At 35.9% G+C, this 20,495-nt stretch overlaps 1 protein-coding gene across 4 annotated transcripts in view; it reads right to left on the bottom strand.

Moving 5' to 3' along the window:
• Window positions 1–1,197: 1,197 nt before the first annotated feature.
• The window catches only part of LOC121375299 (Krueppel-like factor 4), a 65,313-nt gene continuing 46,015 nt past the window's right edge, over window positions 1,198–20,495 (bottom strand). For all 4 annotated transcript variants that reach the window (XM_041502679.1, XM_041502682.1, XM_041502681.1 and 1 more), the window contains 5 exons: window positions 14,921–15,026; window positions 11,403–11,493; window positions 7,829–8,016; window positions 4,299–4,473; window positions 1,198–2,962 (listed from right to left, as the gene is read on the bottom strand). In XM_041502679.1, coding sequence (XP_041358613.1) covers window positions 4,301–4,473; window positions 7,829–8,016; window positions 11,403–11,493; window positions 14,921–15,026 — 558 coding nt within the window. In that variant the 3' untranslated portion in view covers window positions 1,198–2,962; window positions 4,299–4,300. The remainder of the gene's footprint in view (window positions 2,963–4,298; window positions 4,474–7,828; window positions 8,017–11,402; window positions 11,494–14,920; window positions 15,027–20,495) is intronic.

Below are 20,495 nucleotides of genomic sequence, written 5' to 3'. Positions count from 1 at the left end.
AACACATGATTCAATATGTTTATCAATTCAGCAAGCCCGACTTATTAAAATAATCAGCTGTTTGTAATATCAACAGTTTCACTTGTATGTTTCAGGTGGAAGACTGTTCAATAAACACTGTGGGAAAAACCAATACAATCATACTATTGTAAAAAAAAAACTCAACAAGGACACAAACACACTAACAGTCAGCAGTAGTAAAACAAAATAAAAACAAATAAATAAACAAGGCAAGATTAACTTGGATAAACCGTTAAAACAAGCATCATAACGTCACATGTCATGGAAGAGGCAAAATGTCAGCATTTTATGTTTCTCGCTTTAAAACATATTATATCATTTCCTGGAAAAGTAGTACAGTGTATTTTCAAACAAACTAACATTTTAAACATTAAAACAAATCTAATTATTAGTTATTTATTTAGATTTGTACATTTTCCCTTGAGATCAAAAGCCTAGCTATATGCTAATCAGACAGAATGTTTAAGATTTGTTTTTTCTTTCTAACCTCAAGATGAAAATAAAATACAGTTATCCAAAAATAACAGACAGAACGAACTAGGATAGTTACAGGAACAAGGATACTTTTACTGGGAAATCAAGAGCCCAGTTATCTGACAGTCAGACAGCCAAAACCAGGGTACTTACAGACAATACTAGGATCTCTTTACTTCTAGATAATAGGCCCATTATCTGAGAATGATTCAGAAAAAAAACTTGGGTCTGTATAGACAAAACTAGAGTAGTTTTACTTCGAGATGACAAGCCCTAGTTGTTACCTGAAATCTTAATTTTACCTGAAGAAAAAGCTAGATTCTGTTATTTGAGAATACCAGTAAAGGCAGGGTTTTTGAGAATCTAACAGAAAACACTAGCATATTGTTACTTTGAGATGAAAAACCAGGTTATTTAAGAATCAAACAGACAAAATTAGGATATTTTTACTTTGAAACGCAAAACAAAACAAACCCAGGTTATCTGCAAATGAAACATACAGAACTAGGATACTTTTTCTTTGAAAGGGAATCCCTGACAACACATTAGTAAAACATGAATTTGCAACTACTAGTATATGAAGAGTTCAGGTGCAAAACGCGATATAAACCATTTTCTTTCTAGTTTTTAGTTAAAGCCATTATTGTATGTCAGTAAGGGCTAATCGTAGGCCTGCTGATTTGCTGCAAAACGTGATTGATCCTTATGAAATTGTATTGAGTAAATCCCTTTTTTTTCATCAAAATGCGATATATGCCCATTAAAAAAGTAATTTTTACTGAAAATGAAAAATGGATATATCGTGTTTTGCGCCTAAACTCTTCATATCCTTCCAGCATATCCAGTACTAAAACACAAGTTGCTAACCTTAAAACAAGATAGCTGTTTTCAAACTTTTTCCAGGGTTATACTACTTAAACAAAACTCACAACCACAGATATATTTCTACTTCTCTGATAATATATTAATGTCACAAACAAAATTTGGTTTTCACCTCCTGAATGTTTTTCTTTTTCATAAAACAAAACAGAAGTGAAACTCAAAACGTTCCTTTCTTGTAGATATAAAAACATATACATAACCTATCTGTCCAAAACGGACATCTATTTTCATTAAGTAGTCATGAAAACAGTAGCTATAAATACATATAGCTACAGGTAGTGCTTGATTGTAGCTTGAAAGACTGCAGTCACAGCGTTGTTGTTGTTGTTGTGGTTGTCAACACATTGTCCACGTCACACAAGTTCTTGCACAGGCAGTACAGTGAGGTCGACACATGTTCTAACAGAAGAACAGTTGACTCATTCCAACAGGAGAGCAGTTGACTCGTTCCAACATTAGAGCAGTTGACTCGTTCCAACATTAGAGCAGTTGACACATGTTCTGACAGAACAGTTGACTCGTTCCAACATTAAAGCAGTTGACTCGTTCCAACATTAGAGCAGTTGACATGTGTTCTAACAGAACAGTTGACTCATTCCAACAGGAGAGCAGTTGACACATGTTCTAACAGAAAAACAGGTGAACAGAACAACTGACACCCATTCTTATAGAACAGTTGACACATGCTCTAACTGGAGAACAGTTGACACATTTTCTAACAGAACAGCTGACTCATGTTTTTAATGGGAGAACAGTTGACACATGTTCTAATGGAACTGTTGACACATGTTCTAATAGAACTGTTGACATGTTTTAATGGGAGACAGTTGACACATGTTCTAATGGAACTGTTGACACACGTTCTAATGGAACTGTTGACATGTTTTAATGGGAGAACAGTTGACACATGTTCTAATGGAACTGTTGACATGTTTTAATGGGAGAACAGTTGACACATGTTCTAGTGGAACTGTTGACACGTTTTAATGGGAGAACAGTTGACACATGTTTTAATGGTACTGTTGACACGTTTTAATGGGAGAACAGTTGACATGTTCTAATCAAACTGTTGACATGTTCTAATGGAACTGTTGACATGTTCTAATGGAACTGTTGACATGTTCTAATGGAACTGTTGACATGTTCTAATGGAACTGTTGACATGTTCTAATGGAACTGTTGACACGTTTTACTGGGAGAACAGTTGACATGTTCTAATCAAACTGTTGACATGTTCTAATGGAACTGTTGACACGTTTTACTGGGAGAACAGTTGACATGTTCTAATCAAACTGTTGACATGTTCTAATCAAACTGTTGACATGTTCTAATGGAACTGTTGACAAGTTTTAATGGGAGGACAGTTGACACATGTTCTAATGGGAGAACAGCTGACACACATTGCAACAGGGGAGACAACCACTAGGTGAACGATGATCATGAGGAGACAGTGTTTAGTGAGCACCTTGGAACAGCCACGTCGTAACGACAGAGTCCGCTGTTCACAGTTCCCGACTCATTAACCACAGTGACTTGGTCAACTTTACACGTAAGCATGACCGTAATGCATTTTACCCTGCTTCACCTGCAAGAAAGACAAATACAGAGACTATCAACACAAAATATGTTACAGACAATTATTTCTTTTGTTCTGTTATGTCATTTCTACCTACCAAGACTGTACCTAGTGGAGTGGAGTAAGGGCAGGGATCGAACCTAACAATGGCACTGACAGCAATTGCCGTCGTTAAGATATAAATTGCCGTAGGTACAGAGCAACTCCGACAGCACTTTTGTGCCATCGATAAAGCTCCTCAACAATGGCAAAATATGTACATTATCTGCCAATACTTTTGAAATAGGTCTACATATAGCAAAATAACCTTTCAGTCATATTTATTTGCTGCAAATGTCACTTTTAATAAAATTGCCATAGGCAGGCTCAAAATTGCCATAGGCAGGCTCAAAATTGCCATCAGTGGGCCATTTCACCCATGGCAATTCTTTTAAAAATTGCCCTTTCACTTTAAATGGTCCTTTTTCATCTAGTCAGGGATGAACATATTTTGCTTTCATCGTGATTTCATTGATTTTTATTTTTTAATTTTTTTAATTGCACCCCCAGGAAGGTCAGACCAAGAATAGCCCTATCTAATGTCTGGTATGAAAGTATGAAATGCAATTCTGTAATCGATCATCAGTTTGATGAATAAAATAATATAAACCTAATTTAACAACGAACTTATTGCACAGTGCTCCAAGAGCCACACTTCCAGATTTTACTTAAAGGGACATTCCCGAGTTTGCTGCATTGTAAGATGTTTCTGACCAATAAGATATTTCTACGATTAAACTTACATATTAAATACATTTTCTTGTTTAGAATATCAGTGTCTGTATATTCAATGTGTTTCTGGTCGTCTTAATATTTGTAAGAAGCTCAAACTGGATTTGTCTTCAAATAATTTCGTACGTACGAAAAAATCTTTTTTAGGAAATAAACTGAAATTTAACCTAGTACAAATATTAGAGCGATCAGAAACACGTTTAATATACAGCCACTAATATTTTATGCAGAAACCTATATTTTATATGTAATTACAGTCATCAAAAAGTCTCTGTTAATCGATAACATCTTAAAAATTGTAGCAAACTCAGGAATGTCCCTTTAAACATACAGACATACACGTCCAACTAATGATGCAAATTACAATCCATTCTGCTAGCTGTACATGTTATATATTTCCTGTGGAATGTGAAAATGAGGTGAAGTTCAGACAGATATTGCCATCAAACATTTTGGTTTCACAATTTTTGATTAGCGACAGTTTTAACATTTTTATAATCGTGTAGGAATCTCGGAAACTTATGAAACCAATGTTGAACAAAATGTTCCTTTGTTGCCATGGTGACTTACAAACCTTCAGTGTCTCTTCATGTGGAGTGACAGGTGGTCGGATCGGGAGAATGCTCTGTCACACACGTGACACTTGAATGGCTTGTCACCCGTGTGTTTTCTGTAGTGTCGTGTCAACTCGTCGGACCGCGCAAACCGCCATGTGCAGCCTTCCCAGTTGCATACATAGGGTTTTTCACCTAAAAAACATTAATTTCATAAAATTACAGATTTTCCCCTTGAAAATACTAATTAGTGTTTATGTACAGTTCCTAGTTATATACATAGGGCTTTTAAACTGAAAAACTTTAAATTTTATAAAATTAGATTTTTCCCTTGAAAATACTAATTAATGTTTATGTACAGTTCCTAGTTATATACATAGGGCTTTTAACCTGAAAAACATTTATAAAATGACACATTTTCCCGTTGTATTTTCAACTAATTACAGGATATGTACAGTTCCTCTAGTTATATACATAGGGCTTTTAACCTGAAAAACAATGAGTTTAATGGAGAAGTATCAAATTATATGTTATAATATGAATTGATAAGGAAGATATGGTACAATAATGCATGAAAAGTAGGTCACAGCGACCTAGTTATGGTACACACTGTACACCACCATTTTAAGTTGTATTTGAATACAAGGTTTGATGGTTCTCTATGTATGGAAAAGAAAGATAGGCCTTGGAAACGAGTTTTACATACATTTTGGACCATAATACAACCTGTCCAAGACTGACGTATAGACCGCCGGTAGTAGGGGTGCATAGTAGGTGGTTACAAGTGCCTCTTAACAATGCTAGAAGTAACTACTGAACATTCCCGAAGTGGTCAGACTAAGCCCACAGCTAAAAGCTGATGGGGAATGACAGGTGTGTGGCACAGATAGCCACAAGAGACCAGCACCTGTCACGGTTGGAAAGACTAGGATTGGGATGTGGATGTGGAGGTGGACAGCGAAAGAAGTTGAAAGATAGGAGGAGTCGCCAGATCGGTCAGAAATGAAAATGGAATTCAAAGGAGAAAAAGAAAAGAGGGCACTGGGATAAAAAACATTTTTTTTAAATGCTACAAATAATTAGCAAATTAAAATTGGCACCCAACACATAAAAATAACAGATAGTTCTAATTTTACTGATGCATGTATTTTCATCTAGTAGGAGGATATGTACAGCCTTTTCAGTTACAAACATACATGTACATTCTCACCTGAAACAAACCCCACACATTAACAATTACAAAATATCCATTGTGACTTGACACAGTAAGATCACAGGTTTTCCTGTTTCTGTATGTACAGATGTCATGTCATGTCATGTCATGTCATGTCATGTCATGTCATGTCATGTCATAGGGCTTTACGTGTACATTCAGAGCAAGCTGTTATAGTGCACAGCTGTCCTGGGCACAAGAGCTGGCCTTGGCCGGCTCCTCCGTCCAGGACAGGAAGGGGGAGGGGGGGGGGGGGGGGGGGGGGGGGGGGGAGGAGAGAGGAAGGACCACCTGTAATGGTGCTATGGAATTTTTAATGGAGCAAGTATTATGCCAAAAGAGAAAAGGTGTGCAAGTTTGATTGAGGAATTTGGGCATAAAAGTAAGTTCCGGAGCTAATATAGGTATGTACAGACTTCCCAGTTATATCTTATAGACTGGCAATGTACGTTACATACACAGGGTTTTTGCCAGAGGGTAAAATGGATATGGCGCCATATATATACCCATATTTTTTTGCATATTTTATTTCTTAAGTTAACTTATTGACAAAATTAATTACTCTTATCAATACTGTATGATTTTCTTAAAGGGACATTCCTGAATTAGCTGCATTGTAAGATGTTTCCGACTAATAAAATATTTCTATGATTAAACTTCCATATTAAATATAATTTTTTGTTTAGAATATCAGTATCTGTATATTCAATGTTTTTCTGGTAGTCTTAATATTTGTAAGAAGCCCAAACTGGATTTTGTCTTCAAATAATTTTGTACGTAAGAAAAAAACATATTTTAGGAAATAAAATGAAATTTAACCTATTAAAAAAATTAGAAAGATCAGAAACATGTTTAATATACAGCCACTAATATTTAATGCAGAAAAATATATTTGATATATAATTACAATTGTTAAAAAGTCTCTGTTAGTCGATAACATCTTAAAAATTGCAGCAAACTCAGGAATATCCCTTTAACCCTAACCCTAAACTAGCTTAACCCATTTTTTTTTTCTGGGGAAGGCCCCACCCCCACATCCCCCCCTGTTGACTGTGGTTGCATTCAATTCCATAGCGCCATGCATACCCAAAAATTTCTTTCTGGTAGAAACACCGATATATTCCAATAAGGCTGGAACTTCATTTTACGGTCACTGACATCAACACTTAGGATATTTTCATAGCCAAGCTGTTGAAGTCAGTTAAAAGAGGCCAACTTTAACACACCTACATACGGTTCAACAAACCTGCCACTGGATTGGTGAAGGACCAATGGTGAGTTTTATCATTGTCTACACTGGCTCACAGGCAGCTACCGGTAGTCACTCGTGACGACTACCAGCAGTTACGCTTCTGCAGAAAAATATTTTTTTTAAATTAACTTTGCATCAAGCAGGGGATGGGTTCAACCCCTCGAACCCTGAATTGGTATGACAGTGTATTGCGATGTTAACCATTCCACCCCACCCCCACCCCCCCCAAAAAAAAAAAAATAAGAGAGAAAGAAACCGGCCTCAGTGGATCAGTGGTTAAGCCATCAAACTACAGGCTGGTAGGTACAGGTCTCGCAGCCTGGTACCAGCTCCAACCCAGAGCAAGTTCTTAAGGGCTCAATGGGTAGGTGTAAGGCCACTACACTCTCTTTTCTCTCACTAACCACTAACCAACTAACAATTAACCCACTGTCCTGGACGGACAGCCCAGATAGCTGAGGTGTGCCCAAGACAGCATGCTTGAACCTTAATTGGATATAAGCACGAAAATAAGTTGAAATGAATTCTAACCAAAATCAACTAACATTGCGCTAATTAACATACTGATGCTATCTGGAAAGGTGCTCGCTCGATGCATGGTCGGTGTGGGATCGATCCCCATAGGTGGGCCCATTGGGCTATTTCTCATTCCAGCCAGTGCACAACAACTGGTGTATCAGAGGCTGTGGTATGTACTACCCTCTCTGTGAGATGGTGCATATAAAAGATCACATGCTGCTAATTGAAAAGAGTAGTCCATGAAGCGGCAACAGCGGGTTTCCTCTCTCAAAATCTGTGTGGTCCTTAACCATATGTCCAACGCCATACAACCAAAAATAAAATGTGTTGAGTGTGTCGTTAAATAAAACATTTCTTTCTTTTTTATTAGTCGCACCTATTTGTCATATGCAATCAAATTCTACTGTGAAAACACCTAAATCGAAACGACTTTAGTCTTATATGCTTCGATTTTTGTAGAGCAGACAAAAAGCATGTGACAAGTCTTTGCGACTAATCGCATAATGAAAACGCCACTTAATGAAGCTACATCCCATCCAACAATTAACAGTGAGTGTATCACTAACCTGTGTGTGTTCTCCGGTGAGCTTTAAGATGCGAACTCTTCGTGTAAACCTTCATACAGCCGTCAAAATCACACCGGTGAACTCGCCGCTTCTTCTCGGCCTGGGACTGGGAGTACGGGTCACACTTGGTGATCGATGACACACTGTACGGACTTTTACTGCCACCGTTCTCCAAATATTTAAACTGTCTGAAATAGCGAAGAAAACTATTAGACTTTTACTGCCACCATTCTCTAAATATTTACACTGTCTGAAATAGCGAAGAAAACTATTGGACTTTTACTGCCACCATTCTCTAAATATTTAAACTGTCTGAAATAGCGAAGAAAACTATTAGACTTTTACTGCCACCGTTCTCTAAATATTTACACTGTCTGAAATAGCAAAGAAACTATTAGACTTTTACTGCCACCATTCTCTAAATATTTACACTGTCTGAAATAGCGAAGAAAACTATTGGACTTTTACTGCCACTTTTCTCTAAATATTTAAACTGTCTGAAATAGCGAAGAAAACTATTAGACTTTTACTGCCACCATTCTCTAAAATATTTAAACTGTCTGAAATAATCAAGAAGACTATTAGACTTTTACTGTCACCATTTTCTATGTATTTACTCTGTCTGAAATAGCTAAGAAAACTATTACATGAATATGGACTTTTACTTTCACCATTCTCTAAATATTTAAGCTATCGAAAATAGACAAGAAAATTAATAATCTTGAAAGTCTATTAACTTTTAAAGACTACATATATAGCAAACATGCATATCTGGTATGAATAAATAGACATTGTTATCAGAGTATGTTTCTGTATCATCAATAGCATACATAAGGAACAAAAATTATATTATACGAGGCTTTGTTGAGCATAACATATTATTTTTATTCCTAAAATAGGACATCAACGATACCAAAACATACAAAAGCAATAATCTCTTTAATTGAAGCTTAATATGGGGTTTTTTTTGTAAATTTTATCCTCAACTATAATTCCAGTCAGCCATTAATCAATTATTCAAATGGTGTATGAATATGTGACTCAGTGTCTTTTTTAACTGGCGTGACAGACATGTCACTGCAACGTGTGAAACTGTTATAACGTGCGTCATGCACAATATATAAAGCACTATTAATTTTCAACTGCTGTCCATATGTGCACGTACCATAAGTTAAAATTAGCATTTGACTGTTACAGAAATATTGGGGAAAAAAACAAAGTATATGGCATTGTACAGTATGTTGTTCAGGTAAAACTGAAGATGAATATCATACTTGTAAATATTTCAATGTCCACAATATAATGACCTAAGTTAATTATTTATTAAAGGGACATTCCTGAGTTTGCTGCATTGTAAGATGTTTCCTACTAATAAAATATTTCTACGATTATACTTAGATATTAAATATATTTTCTTGTTTAGATTATCAGTGTCTGTATATTCAATGTGTTTCTGGTCATCTTAATATTTGTAAGAAGCCCAAACTGGATTTTGTCTTTAAATAATTTCGTATGTACGAAAAAAAATATTTAAGGAAATAAAGTGAAATTTAACCTAGTACAAATGTCAGAATGATCAGAAATATGTTTAATATACAGACCCTAATATTTTATGCAAAAAATATATTTGATATATAATTACAATCATTATAAAGTCTCTGTTAGTCGATAATATCTTAAAACTTGCAGCAAACTCAGGAATATCCCTTTAAAGTATAACATAATAGATGATCTGGTGCTTTTAAGAAAATTCAACTTTTAAAAACTGAAAATACAGAAGAGCTAAAAAAAAAAAAAACACCTGGGGAAAATATTTAATTCAAGCAAATAATTTAAAGAAATAATCTCATTTAATAAAGCTCTAGTCTACATTTATTTACGTTATATTTAATGTCATTATTTATTTTGTGTGTGAAAAAAATAAAAAAAGCAAATAAATAATCAACCAACCAAAGAAAACCCTTAATTCTCTCCATTAGTTTGTAAATAAATGTATATAGATGTTATATATGGTGATGAGTTGTAAAACATAAGGCAATAAAAATGTGATAACTTGTTATACGAACAATAAATACTTCATCTACAGCACTGTCACAAGAAGCCGAGTTTTACCTAACAAACAAACCTGTCTAATTTGCTGACCTATTTACTTGAAAAACAATATCTTAATACCTTGCTATGTATACAATCATGTCAAGGTGTAAAGTAAGAAAGTGAATCATCACTATAACCCCAACAAGCACCTTTAAAACAAACTGAGTACAAAGGTGATACGAGTCTCACGAGAGCTAACTTACAGCAGCATAAAATGGATACCTGTCTGATGTTATACAAATAAAGTGTCAGGTCTCAGAATTATGCAGATTGAATTCCTTGTACTGTCATAAAAGTTTATGTCTGTGATGTCATAAACAAGATCATGTCACCTGTAACCTCCCAGGCAAGTTTCTTCTTGATGAGTAAGCTACTGGGGTTTTTTGTTTTTTTACCTGATGAGTAAGCAACAGTTTTTTTTCTCTTTCTTTTCTTTTCTTGATGCTTACAGTTTACTGTGGATTGTTTTTGGATTAAGTATTGTCATGCCAATGACTTGTTGATTAATCAAACAGATATAGCTTAAGATACCAGAAAATTTCACTTTATTTCAGTTTAATTTAAGTATTGTGCTTAAATCCAATTAAGGTTCATGCATGCCATCTTGTCACACACCAACTATCTGGGCTGTATATGTTCAGGACAGTGTAATGGCTTACCCCATTATAACCCCAATGCCAGTAGACAAGTTTTGTGTTAGTTCTTTTGTACTAAGTGTGGGAAGTAAAAAGGAACATGACAGCTCTTGTACTAATGGTGGAAAGTAAAAAGGGACATTACAGAATGGATCTCTTGTACTAATGGTGTAAAGTAAAAAGAAACATGACAGAATGGTTCTCTTGCACTAATGGTGGGAAGTAAAAAAGAAACATGACAGAATGGTTCTCTTGCACTAATGGTGGGAAGTAAAAAAGAAACATGACAGAATGGTTCTCTTGTACTAATGGTGGAAAGTAAAAAAGAAACCCGACAGAATGGATCTCTTGTACTAATGGTGGGAAGTAAAAAAGAAACCTGACAGAATGGTTCTCTTGTACTAATGGTTTAAAGTAAAAAGGGGCATGACAGAATGGTTCTCTTGCACTAATGATGGGAAGTAAAAAGGGACATGACAGAATGGTTCTCTTGCACTTACGGTGGGAAGTAAAAAAGAAACTTGAAAGAATGGTTCTTTTGTATAAATGGTGTAAAGTAAAAAAGGAACATGACAGAATGGTTCTCTTGTACTAATGGTGGGAAGTAAAAAGGAACATGACAAAATGGTTCTTTTGTACTAATGGTGGAAAGCTTCTTTGCCGAGGACATTTTTTTAATTACAGGGGTTGCCTAATGGTAAAAAGTAAAAAAGGAACAAAGTTTGTTTTTGTTTAACGACACCACTAAAGCACATTGATTTATATAAAAAGGAACATGACTTGACTGGTTCTACATTTAAAAAAAAAAGAAGAAGTTTATTGTAACTAGATTTGACTCTACTTACTCTGATGCTTCCTTTATTCTCCTCAGTGATAAAAGAGCTGCGGAGCCGATCTTGTTTACAGAATCTACTGTTACATTCGGGTGGTCATCATCTGAAAACAACAGTTCTGTGATATAAACACAAACGGAAAGGAAAGTCTGTTCAACAACAACACAGCACATTTTAAAGGGACTGTCCTGAGTTTGCAGCCATTGTAAGATATTTTCCACTAATGCTGGGCTTAGACTATCAACTGTCACTCACAATGGACTTGGCCAACTCAACAGTTACGTTGTAATTTCCCCCACTCCCGACTTACGACTGATGTGCTTAGATGAACAATTAATAATAATAGATCATAGGAGTTGCATTCGATGAGAATCAAGTTGTAAAAGTGCTCAAACTGGACAATCGTAGAAGTCGGGAGATCGAGTTGGCCAACTCTGTTGTGACAGTTGGTAGTTTGAGACTAGCATTACAGAGCTTTTTTGATGAGTAAAATAACATAAGAAATACATTTTCTTGTTTGGAATACCAGTGTCTGTATATCCAAGGTTTTTTTGTCAGCGGGTACCGAGAGTAAATTATGTACCCTAAAATCTTGGAAATTAATGGACATATTTTTATAACTTCCAGATAGATGTTACTAAGAGAACTGTCCTTTAAAATTTGTCAAAGCACAAGAAATGCAGTGTCCAGTTTTAAAACATTCAAACCCATAACCAACTAGTAGGAGCACTTATGATCTGTTTTGTTTTTGTTACATACCCTCAGATTATTCTCTGGCTGAAAACTCTGATTATCCAATGTGTCTGCAGTTGTGTGCTAATGTCTGTAGCAGTCATTTTTAATTTTACTTTGTACTAATTATACAATATTTGTTCATATATACAAAATTATTAGAAGGTAAAATCAATTTTGGGGCTACCACGAATATTAGGATGACAACATTTCATTTCATTTCCACTTTTTTTTTTTGCTTATACCCAATGAAGGTTGAAGCATACTGTCCTTATGGGATGATAACAAATACCATGTTTATATAGACACTGATATTCTAAACATGACAATATCTTAAAGGATAAGACCCTAGTTTTTAAACACTAAGGCATATTTTTTCACCTAGACCCTAATTTCAATCAGTAAAAATGGATACTAAGTTGTGTTAATTTACAAACCTGTAACAAATTTGGATACAACAGTGAAACAAGAGTCTGTGATGTTAAAATACCCCTAAAAATAGACTATAAAACGCGACTCCACAACCGTTATTTCTCCGACGCATGTGCATTTTTAAAAATATGATCAATACATTTTGTGATGTTAGAAACACCAGGATGACCAGAAACACTTCGGTTGTACAGAAATAGATTATCGAAACAATAAAATATAAGTAATGTTTGATTTCAGTGATTATGAACGGCTTTAATAGTGAAAAATATATCTTGGTGTTAAAAAACTAGGGCCTGTACCTTTAAATAGGTAAATATCCATGTGTTTGCATTCTCATATCTTTAACTAATTACAAACTTTCTGTTGTTACAAGGTATATAATTTTATCAATTCTCATCAGTTGTGATGTCACTAAAAATGTGAATGTCATCCTTCGATAAGATGACATAACTATGAAAAATGAGATGTCATTATAGAAAAAAACTGATTGATGTGTATTTTGAAATAAATTAATTACATTGTTGTAATTACAAGAATTGTTCTAAAACAAATTTGTGAATTTAATGGTGTATAATTGTCACAAATTAGCATGAAATTGATTCACTGTGCTACACAATTATACAATTTTATACAATTTGTGAATGTTAACCATATTTTACTTCTTTTCAGTAAAAATCCACATTTTGACATTCTCCGCCATAACGACCACCATCATTCATCAGATGTCAAAGTATAGAATAACTGAACCTGATACACATCACAAAAGTCAAACAGGAGCAAGTTTTTTTGTTTTTTTAAAGTACAAATCAATATGGCGAAATGTATTGTTGAACTAAAACACTTCAGAGCAGTATCTGTTATCTGTTAGTACGTCACAGACACGATACATACATGTATCGGACTACATGAATGAAAACACGTTACTTTCGTCTGGGGGGCCAACAGTTTAAATGCCAACACATGATACTAGACTGTCGACTATCTTACATTTCTCCAGCCCTCTGGCTAAAGTTATTTCATTTCATTTCAACTTATTTTCGTGCTTATATCCAATTAAGGTTCAAGCACGCTGTCCTGGGCACAAACCTCAGCTATCTGGGCTGTCTGTCCAGGACAGTGGGTTAGTGGTAAGTGGTTAGTGAGAGAGAAGAGGGTGTAGTGGTCTTACATACACCTACCTAATGAGTCGCTAAAACTTGCTCTGGGTGGGAGCTGGTACCTGGCGGCGAACCCTGTACCTACCAGCCTTATGTCCGATGACTTAACCACGACACCACCGAGGCCGGTGTGACTAAAGAAAAACCTATGGTATCTGGATCATCTAACAAGTTTACAAAAGGTGTACATGTAGTCGATCTCACAATATGGATGGCCGCTGAAGTAGGTCTATATCTGTACTCGTTATATAGGGCGGGACGTAGCCCAGTGGTACAGCACTCGCTCGATACGCGGTCGGTCTGCGATCGATCCCCGTCGGTGGGCCCATTGGGCTATTTCTCGTTCCAGCCAGTGCACCACAACTGGTATATCAAAGGCTGTGGTATGTACTACCCTGTCTGTGGGATGGTGCACATAAAAGGTCCTTACTGCTAATCGAAAAGGGTAGCCTGTGAAGTGGTGACAGCGGGTTTCCTCTCTCAATATCTGTGTGGTTCTTAACCATGTGTGACGCCATATAACCGTAAATAAAATGTGTTGAGTGCGTCATTAAATAAAACATTTCTTTCTTTTTTTTTGTTATATGAGACAATCTGAAAAAGTAATACAGTGTAAGTCTAAAGCAGCTGGCTGCATGATCAAGGAGATTGCTTATTGAAGAAGCTGCTTAATGAACATGATTGCTTAATGAAGATGGTTGCATAACGAAGGTGGCTGCTTAAGGAAGGTGACTGCTTAATGAATATGGCTTCTTAATGAAGATAGCTGCTTAATGAAGATGATTGATTAATGACAATTAGTTACAAAATGGAGGAGACTGCTTATTGAAAGTAGCTGTTTAAAGGACGTGGTTGCTTAATAGAAGGTAGCTGCATGCTTAATGGAGGTGGCCGCCTATTGAAAGTAGCTGTTTAAAGGAGGTGGTTGCTTAAGGAAGGTAGCTGCTTAATGGAGGTGGCTGCCTGTTGAAAGTAGCTGTTTAAAGGAGGTGGTTGCTTATTAGGAGGTGGCTGGTTATTGAAAGTAGCTGCTTAATGGAGGTGGTTGTTTATTAGGAGGTACATGTAGCTGCTTCAATATGTGGTGCAGGGCTGCATAATAGATGTGGCTTCAGGAGGTGGCTCTTCAATGGAGATGGCTCTTAAATGCTGTTGACTACTTTTTGAAAATAATGTAAAAGAAACAAGTTTAAGAAAATAAATATTTACCTTTTCGCCCAACCCGAAGGTCCAAGCCTTGGTGAATGTCCAGCACATCGTCAGGTCCTAATGGACGCTTGTTGATGGACAGGTCAACTGGCTCTGTCTGAATCGGCTGTGAAAACAAACACAGGAATATTCATAAACTTTACATTTACTGTCCATCAGTGTAAAATATATTTCAGTAATATACATTGTCATTGTATCAGAAAGATAATTCTGATATAACACTGGCGTAGGAAGCAGGGGTGGGGGGAGGGAGGCATGTGCCCCCCCTCCCCCACACACACACACTTTTCTTGATCCAGTAGCAGCAGTGATGCTCCCCCACACACTTTTTGGCACATTCCTATGCAACTGTATATGTAACCAGTAGGTTACCCCCACACACATTCACAGCAAATATTATGTTTTTTAAATACACTTTAATGGGTAGTATGACCCTAACCCCTCTAGAAACTTATATACATATGGCAAGTTTTCCCTGAAACACCAAGTTGACCCCTTTTAAAGGAACACACCCTAGTTACATTTATTTGTTAACCATTATGGCGTTGTTTTTCGCTATTAAACCCCATTTTTCACAAATAAAATTGCACTTTACTTACATTTTATTATTTAGAATACACATTTCCATTCACCTGAAGTGCTTTTTGGTAATCCTGATGTTTGTAAAACCACAAAATGCATTTTTGCATTTTTTCACAAGACGTGTTGTCAAGAAAAAAACGTTAAGCAAGCGAGGTCCAATCTATTTTTAATGTCACAGACGTTGGTATATCACGTGACCGTTATCATTTTGGTTCGGTTTGTTTTCTCATGCACGGTTCGCGCAATCAACATCCGATTTGTTGTTGGCCATTTGTGAGATTTTTCTTCACAGTTCGTGAACATTTTCAGTAACAATAAAGTTCAGACAAGTAAGTGTCTCAATACAAAACGTTACAAACCCTTAAAACCAATAATTTTGCTAAGTCTTACGATATCTGGAGAGGGGATACAACCAGGACAGAACAGTTGGAACATGTCCAGGAGAGGTGAAACGAACGCACCCCAAGTCTGTGAAATTTGTCGTGACGTAGGCATTGTTGTGCTTCTACCGGTGACATCAGAATACTAACTTTCAAAATTATTTCAAGCAATTGGGACATGGGGATTCCCATGGTATTTATCGATATAAAACCTGCTTTTTCACTCCATTTGATAAAAATGTAATCTAAGTGTTTTACAGGTTTGTAGATTAACCAAATTATAATTTATTTTCGCTGGATGGAACTAGGGTGTGCAGCTTTAAAATTAAAATAAATTCCACAAAAACTTGATTTTTGGGGAACACTCTGAAATCCAGGGGTGGTGGGGAATGTGCACTTCTAGCACTCTGTTGAGGATATGTAACAAATATAACATTATATACAATTCTTAAATAACTCATTGTAAGATAAATGGTATATAACAGTCGATCATGTAGTATTCTCTATTTATATAGGGATGAGATGTAGCCCAGTGGTACAGCACGGTCGGTGTGGGATCGATCCTCGTCGGTGGGCCCATTGGGCTATTTCTCATTCCAGCCAGTGCACCACGACTGGTATATCAAAGAACGTGGTATGTACTACCCTGTCTGTGGGATGGTGCATATAAAAGATTCCTTGCTGCTAATCGAAAAGAGTAGCCCATGAAATGGCAACAGCGGGTTTCCTCTGAATATCTGTGTGGTCCTTAACCATATGTCTGACGCCATATAACCGTAAATACAATGTGTTGAGTGCATCTTTAAATAAAACATTTCTTTCTATCTGTATAGTCAAATGAAATCTAAGTATCCATATGTCACAATCTGTCCAGCCTATTCCATATTTGTTTTTATTTGTCAACTGTGTCAATACATTTATGGTTTGTTGTTACTTTGTCACTGACACCTATTAATAAATACTGTGAAAAATAACACTACTACAATGGAAAGTATCAAACTGCCGATCAACCATAATTTTTATATGAGTGTAAAGGTATTGAAGATGACACGCGGGCAAACAGTGATACAATACATCAGGCTGATGTCTGTGAGAGAGGAAAAATATGTGTACACAGTGATTGGGAGTGACAGGTAACAGGACTACCTGAAAATGTACACCAGTCAAACATCGACAGTAACAGCACTGGCACGCGACGGTTTACGCGGGTATTGTACAAGAGCACGTTTTGTAAGAAGCTTATCTCCTTAATGCACAAACTGATGGTTATTTAAAACACTGAACTAAACTGTATAGTGAAGATTTAAAACGGGCCTCGGTGCTGTAGTGGTTAAGCCACCAGCTTTAATACGCCTGTTAGGTATTGGGTTCACATCTCAGCATCGACTCCCATTCAGTGTGAGTTTTAATGGTTCATTGGATAGGTACAAGGTGTATACATATACCACCAAATGCCAGGGCCCTGTTCCACAAAGCAGTCTTAACCCTAAGATCATCTTAATTGCACAGCTACCTTATGCATTAAGGTGATCTTAGTGCTAAGATCGCTTCGTGGAATGGGGTGCAGGGCTAGCTCTGGGTTGAGCAGAATATTTTCCAAATTGTCTATTAAACTTCAAAAATTGCAGAAATCCAGTAATTTTTTAACAAAATGTCAATTATTACATGAAATTGTTTTGCCAAATGAAAATAAAATTTGCCAATTATTTTTCAAATTCCTAACTGGCGAATTTGGCAGGTGCCAGAGCTAGCCCTGGGGTGGCAGTTGCACCCCCAGCAATTTACAAGAAAAAGCGACATTTTTTAAGTTTCAAAAATCTAGTTTTGTCTGTGTGGGGAGAAGACTGTACTTTACTGTGCCCTGATTCTTTTTGTACTACCAGTACCCCATACATTTATAGACTAGGTATGGTCCTGAACTATACATGCATACATGTAGTAGAAGTATAGGAAGAGTTTATTAATGAGGTGCGTTCCAATCAATAACAGATAATGCCTACAAAATGGCCAAAAAGCCATGTTTAAAAATATTTAACAGAAAAATGTGCCAAACTTACAATATATATTTTTATATTACAGTAAGCCCAAATATCTTATTATAAGTTATATGAAAACTATTAACAAAATTATCTTTTTTTCTTTTTAAATTCAAAGGTTAATTTAAATTAAATATAAACATAGTTATGCAGAATTCAACATTTCTTTATGCTCAGTTTTGTAAAATTTCTATTTCTAAATTATTATGCATCTTGTTTAAAATATTTTAAAGTGGCTCATTTTTATTATGAACTTATATATTTTGTAATACATGTATTTAATTTATTCAAGGCAATGAACTGTAACAATTTTTCGTTTTTAATTTTATTGCCAAAAGGGGGTTTGTCCAGAAACACCAAACTCATCCCCTACAGAAGAAAGAACCTAATAAAAATGCAAATACAATTTTTAAAGAAAACAAAATTAGCTAATAAAATTTCTTAAATGTCATGTGACAACAAGTATTGAAGGTAGATTAAATACAAGGTAATACAAATTTTCTCCACTGATGGTAAGGGATCACACCAACACTAACACGAAAGACAGACTGCAATCAAACCCGTCATCCATGGAGTCAGGAAGGTAACAGTGTCACTGGTGTTAATAAATACTGTAAGGGATCACACCAACACTAACAGGAAAGACAGACTGCAATCAAACCCCTCATCCATGGTGTCAGGAAGGTAACTGTGTTACTGGTGTTACTGACATTCAATCTCGTATCACTGACATTCAGTCCCAAATTACGTCTTTCTACTTTGTACAGACATTACATTGCTAACATGACTGAGAAATTTGGTCTTCAACACTAAGTGTTCTCTTATTTCGTTCTTTCAGTATACACGTACTGACAGCGACAGTGAGGTTAATGTCTTGTTTGTATCAGTTTAATTACAAATGTAAAAAGTGTCAACAATGGAAATTTAATTGGTGTCTGGTGTCTTCGAATGCACAACCGACGCCATATAACTGTAAATAAGATGTGTTGAGTGTGTCGTTAAATAAAACATTTCCTTCCTTACCTTCATTAAACTGCACAAGGGTTACTGTTATCTCAAAACACTTTAATTATACCAGTACAAAGCAACCACTTTTTGTACAGATAAAATTATGTTTTAGTTAAATATAGTACTTAAAATAAATGATTTTGTTTGTTTTTTACTTTAATTTAAAAAAAAAAAAAAAAATCATAAATTAAGACCTAAAATAAAAACCTCTGTGATAAAATTCAGTTAAAACTCCGATAAAGACGTGAAGCTATGTACATGCATAAACGGATGCATAAGTGTATATATATATATATATATATATATATATATATATATATATATATATATATATATATATATATATATATATATATATATATATATATATATATATACATACATACAAACACACACACATGCGGAAAGTATTGCTGAACAAATAGCAAACAAAAACAATATACGGAGCATGCCAAAATACTAAATCTCAGGCCTTACGTGAGTCGGCTGATGTTCCCAGCAGAGCCAGCCAAATTCCGCCGACGGAACATTTGACATATGCATCCTGAATGAAGCTCTCCCGACACCGATGCTAGGTGGCAGCACCAGCGCAGACCACACCTTTTACATACACAACAAAGGTGTGTTCAGAGAGCCTAGCCAAATTTGCTCTGCCGAAGCCAGGCCCACCATTAAGCTCAAAGCTAGGTAAACTTTAGACGAGGCAGCGGCTTTCCAATTGGCCGATGGACGAGATGCGTGGAACATCATCACGGAGAGGACAAATTTCAAATATCTAATGAGAGAAGTAACGGTGTGGCGCGCCGTGCCGAGTCAACACGGTCTTCCTCTTGGGGAAGATGTCCCCCATTGAGAAGGCCTTCCTCTGAATAGCCATCAACGAGTGGGCTGGGAAGTGGGTAAATACTTCCCATATAACACGGCGAAAAAAAAGTACATACAAAGTGTGGGCAAAGAAAACCTGTTACATGGTAGATATATGTCTTCGGGCAGGTATAGAACCTGTTGTTGAATAAATAGTAGATATATATTCCTTCGGGCAACTCAAATATCAATATTTGACACAGTCACCTGTTTAAAGATGTAGCCATTGAAATCCATAGATGTAGGTTTATGTATATTCCAAAGGAAGAAGAACAAATATTTTATTAATTACATTATAACACTTTTAATTCAAATGTCTTGTGTGCCATCTGTTCAGAATTGGTTTTTTAAAATTATTTTATTTCTAACATCTGACTTTTGATGTTCATAGTACTGGGAAATTTAGAATAATTTTGTATAAGATATTTAGCTCAAACTAGACATGTCAAGCCCATAATAGTTTGGGGTTTTTTGCGGGGTTTTTGTTGTTGTTGTTGTTCAGGGTTTTTTTTTGGGGGGGGGGGGTTTGGGGGAGGTGGGGGATTTTTTTGTTTGTTTTTTGTTGCTCTTTTTTTTTTTCAGTGAACCAGATTATTATTAGTGTTTTCATTTATATTGTGATTTTTTAACAAAGACTCGCTTGATGCATGGTCGGTTTACAATCGATCCCAGTCAGTGGGCCCATTGGGCTATTTCTCGTTCTAG

This window comes from Gigantopelta aegis, chromosome 6 (assembly GCF_016097555.1).
Source record: "Gigantopelta aegis isolate Gae_Host chromosome 6, Gae_host_genome, whole genome shotgun sequence".
Classification (NCBI taxonomy): domain Eukaryota; kingdom Metazoa; phylum Mollusca; class Gastropoda; order Neomphalida; family Peltospiridae; genus Gigantopelta; species Gigantopelta aegis.
The sequence above is the reverse complement of the archived record's forward strand: the minus strand, read 5'-3'. Positions and strand labels throughout refer to the sequence as shown.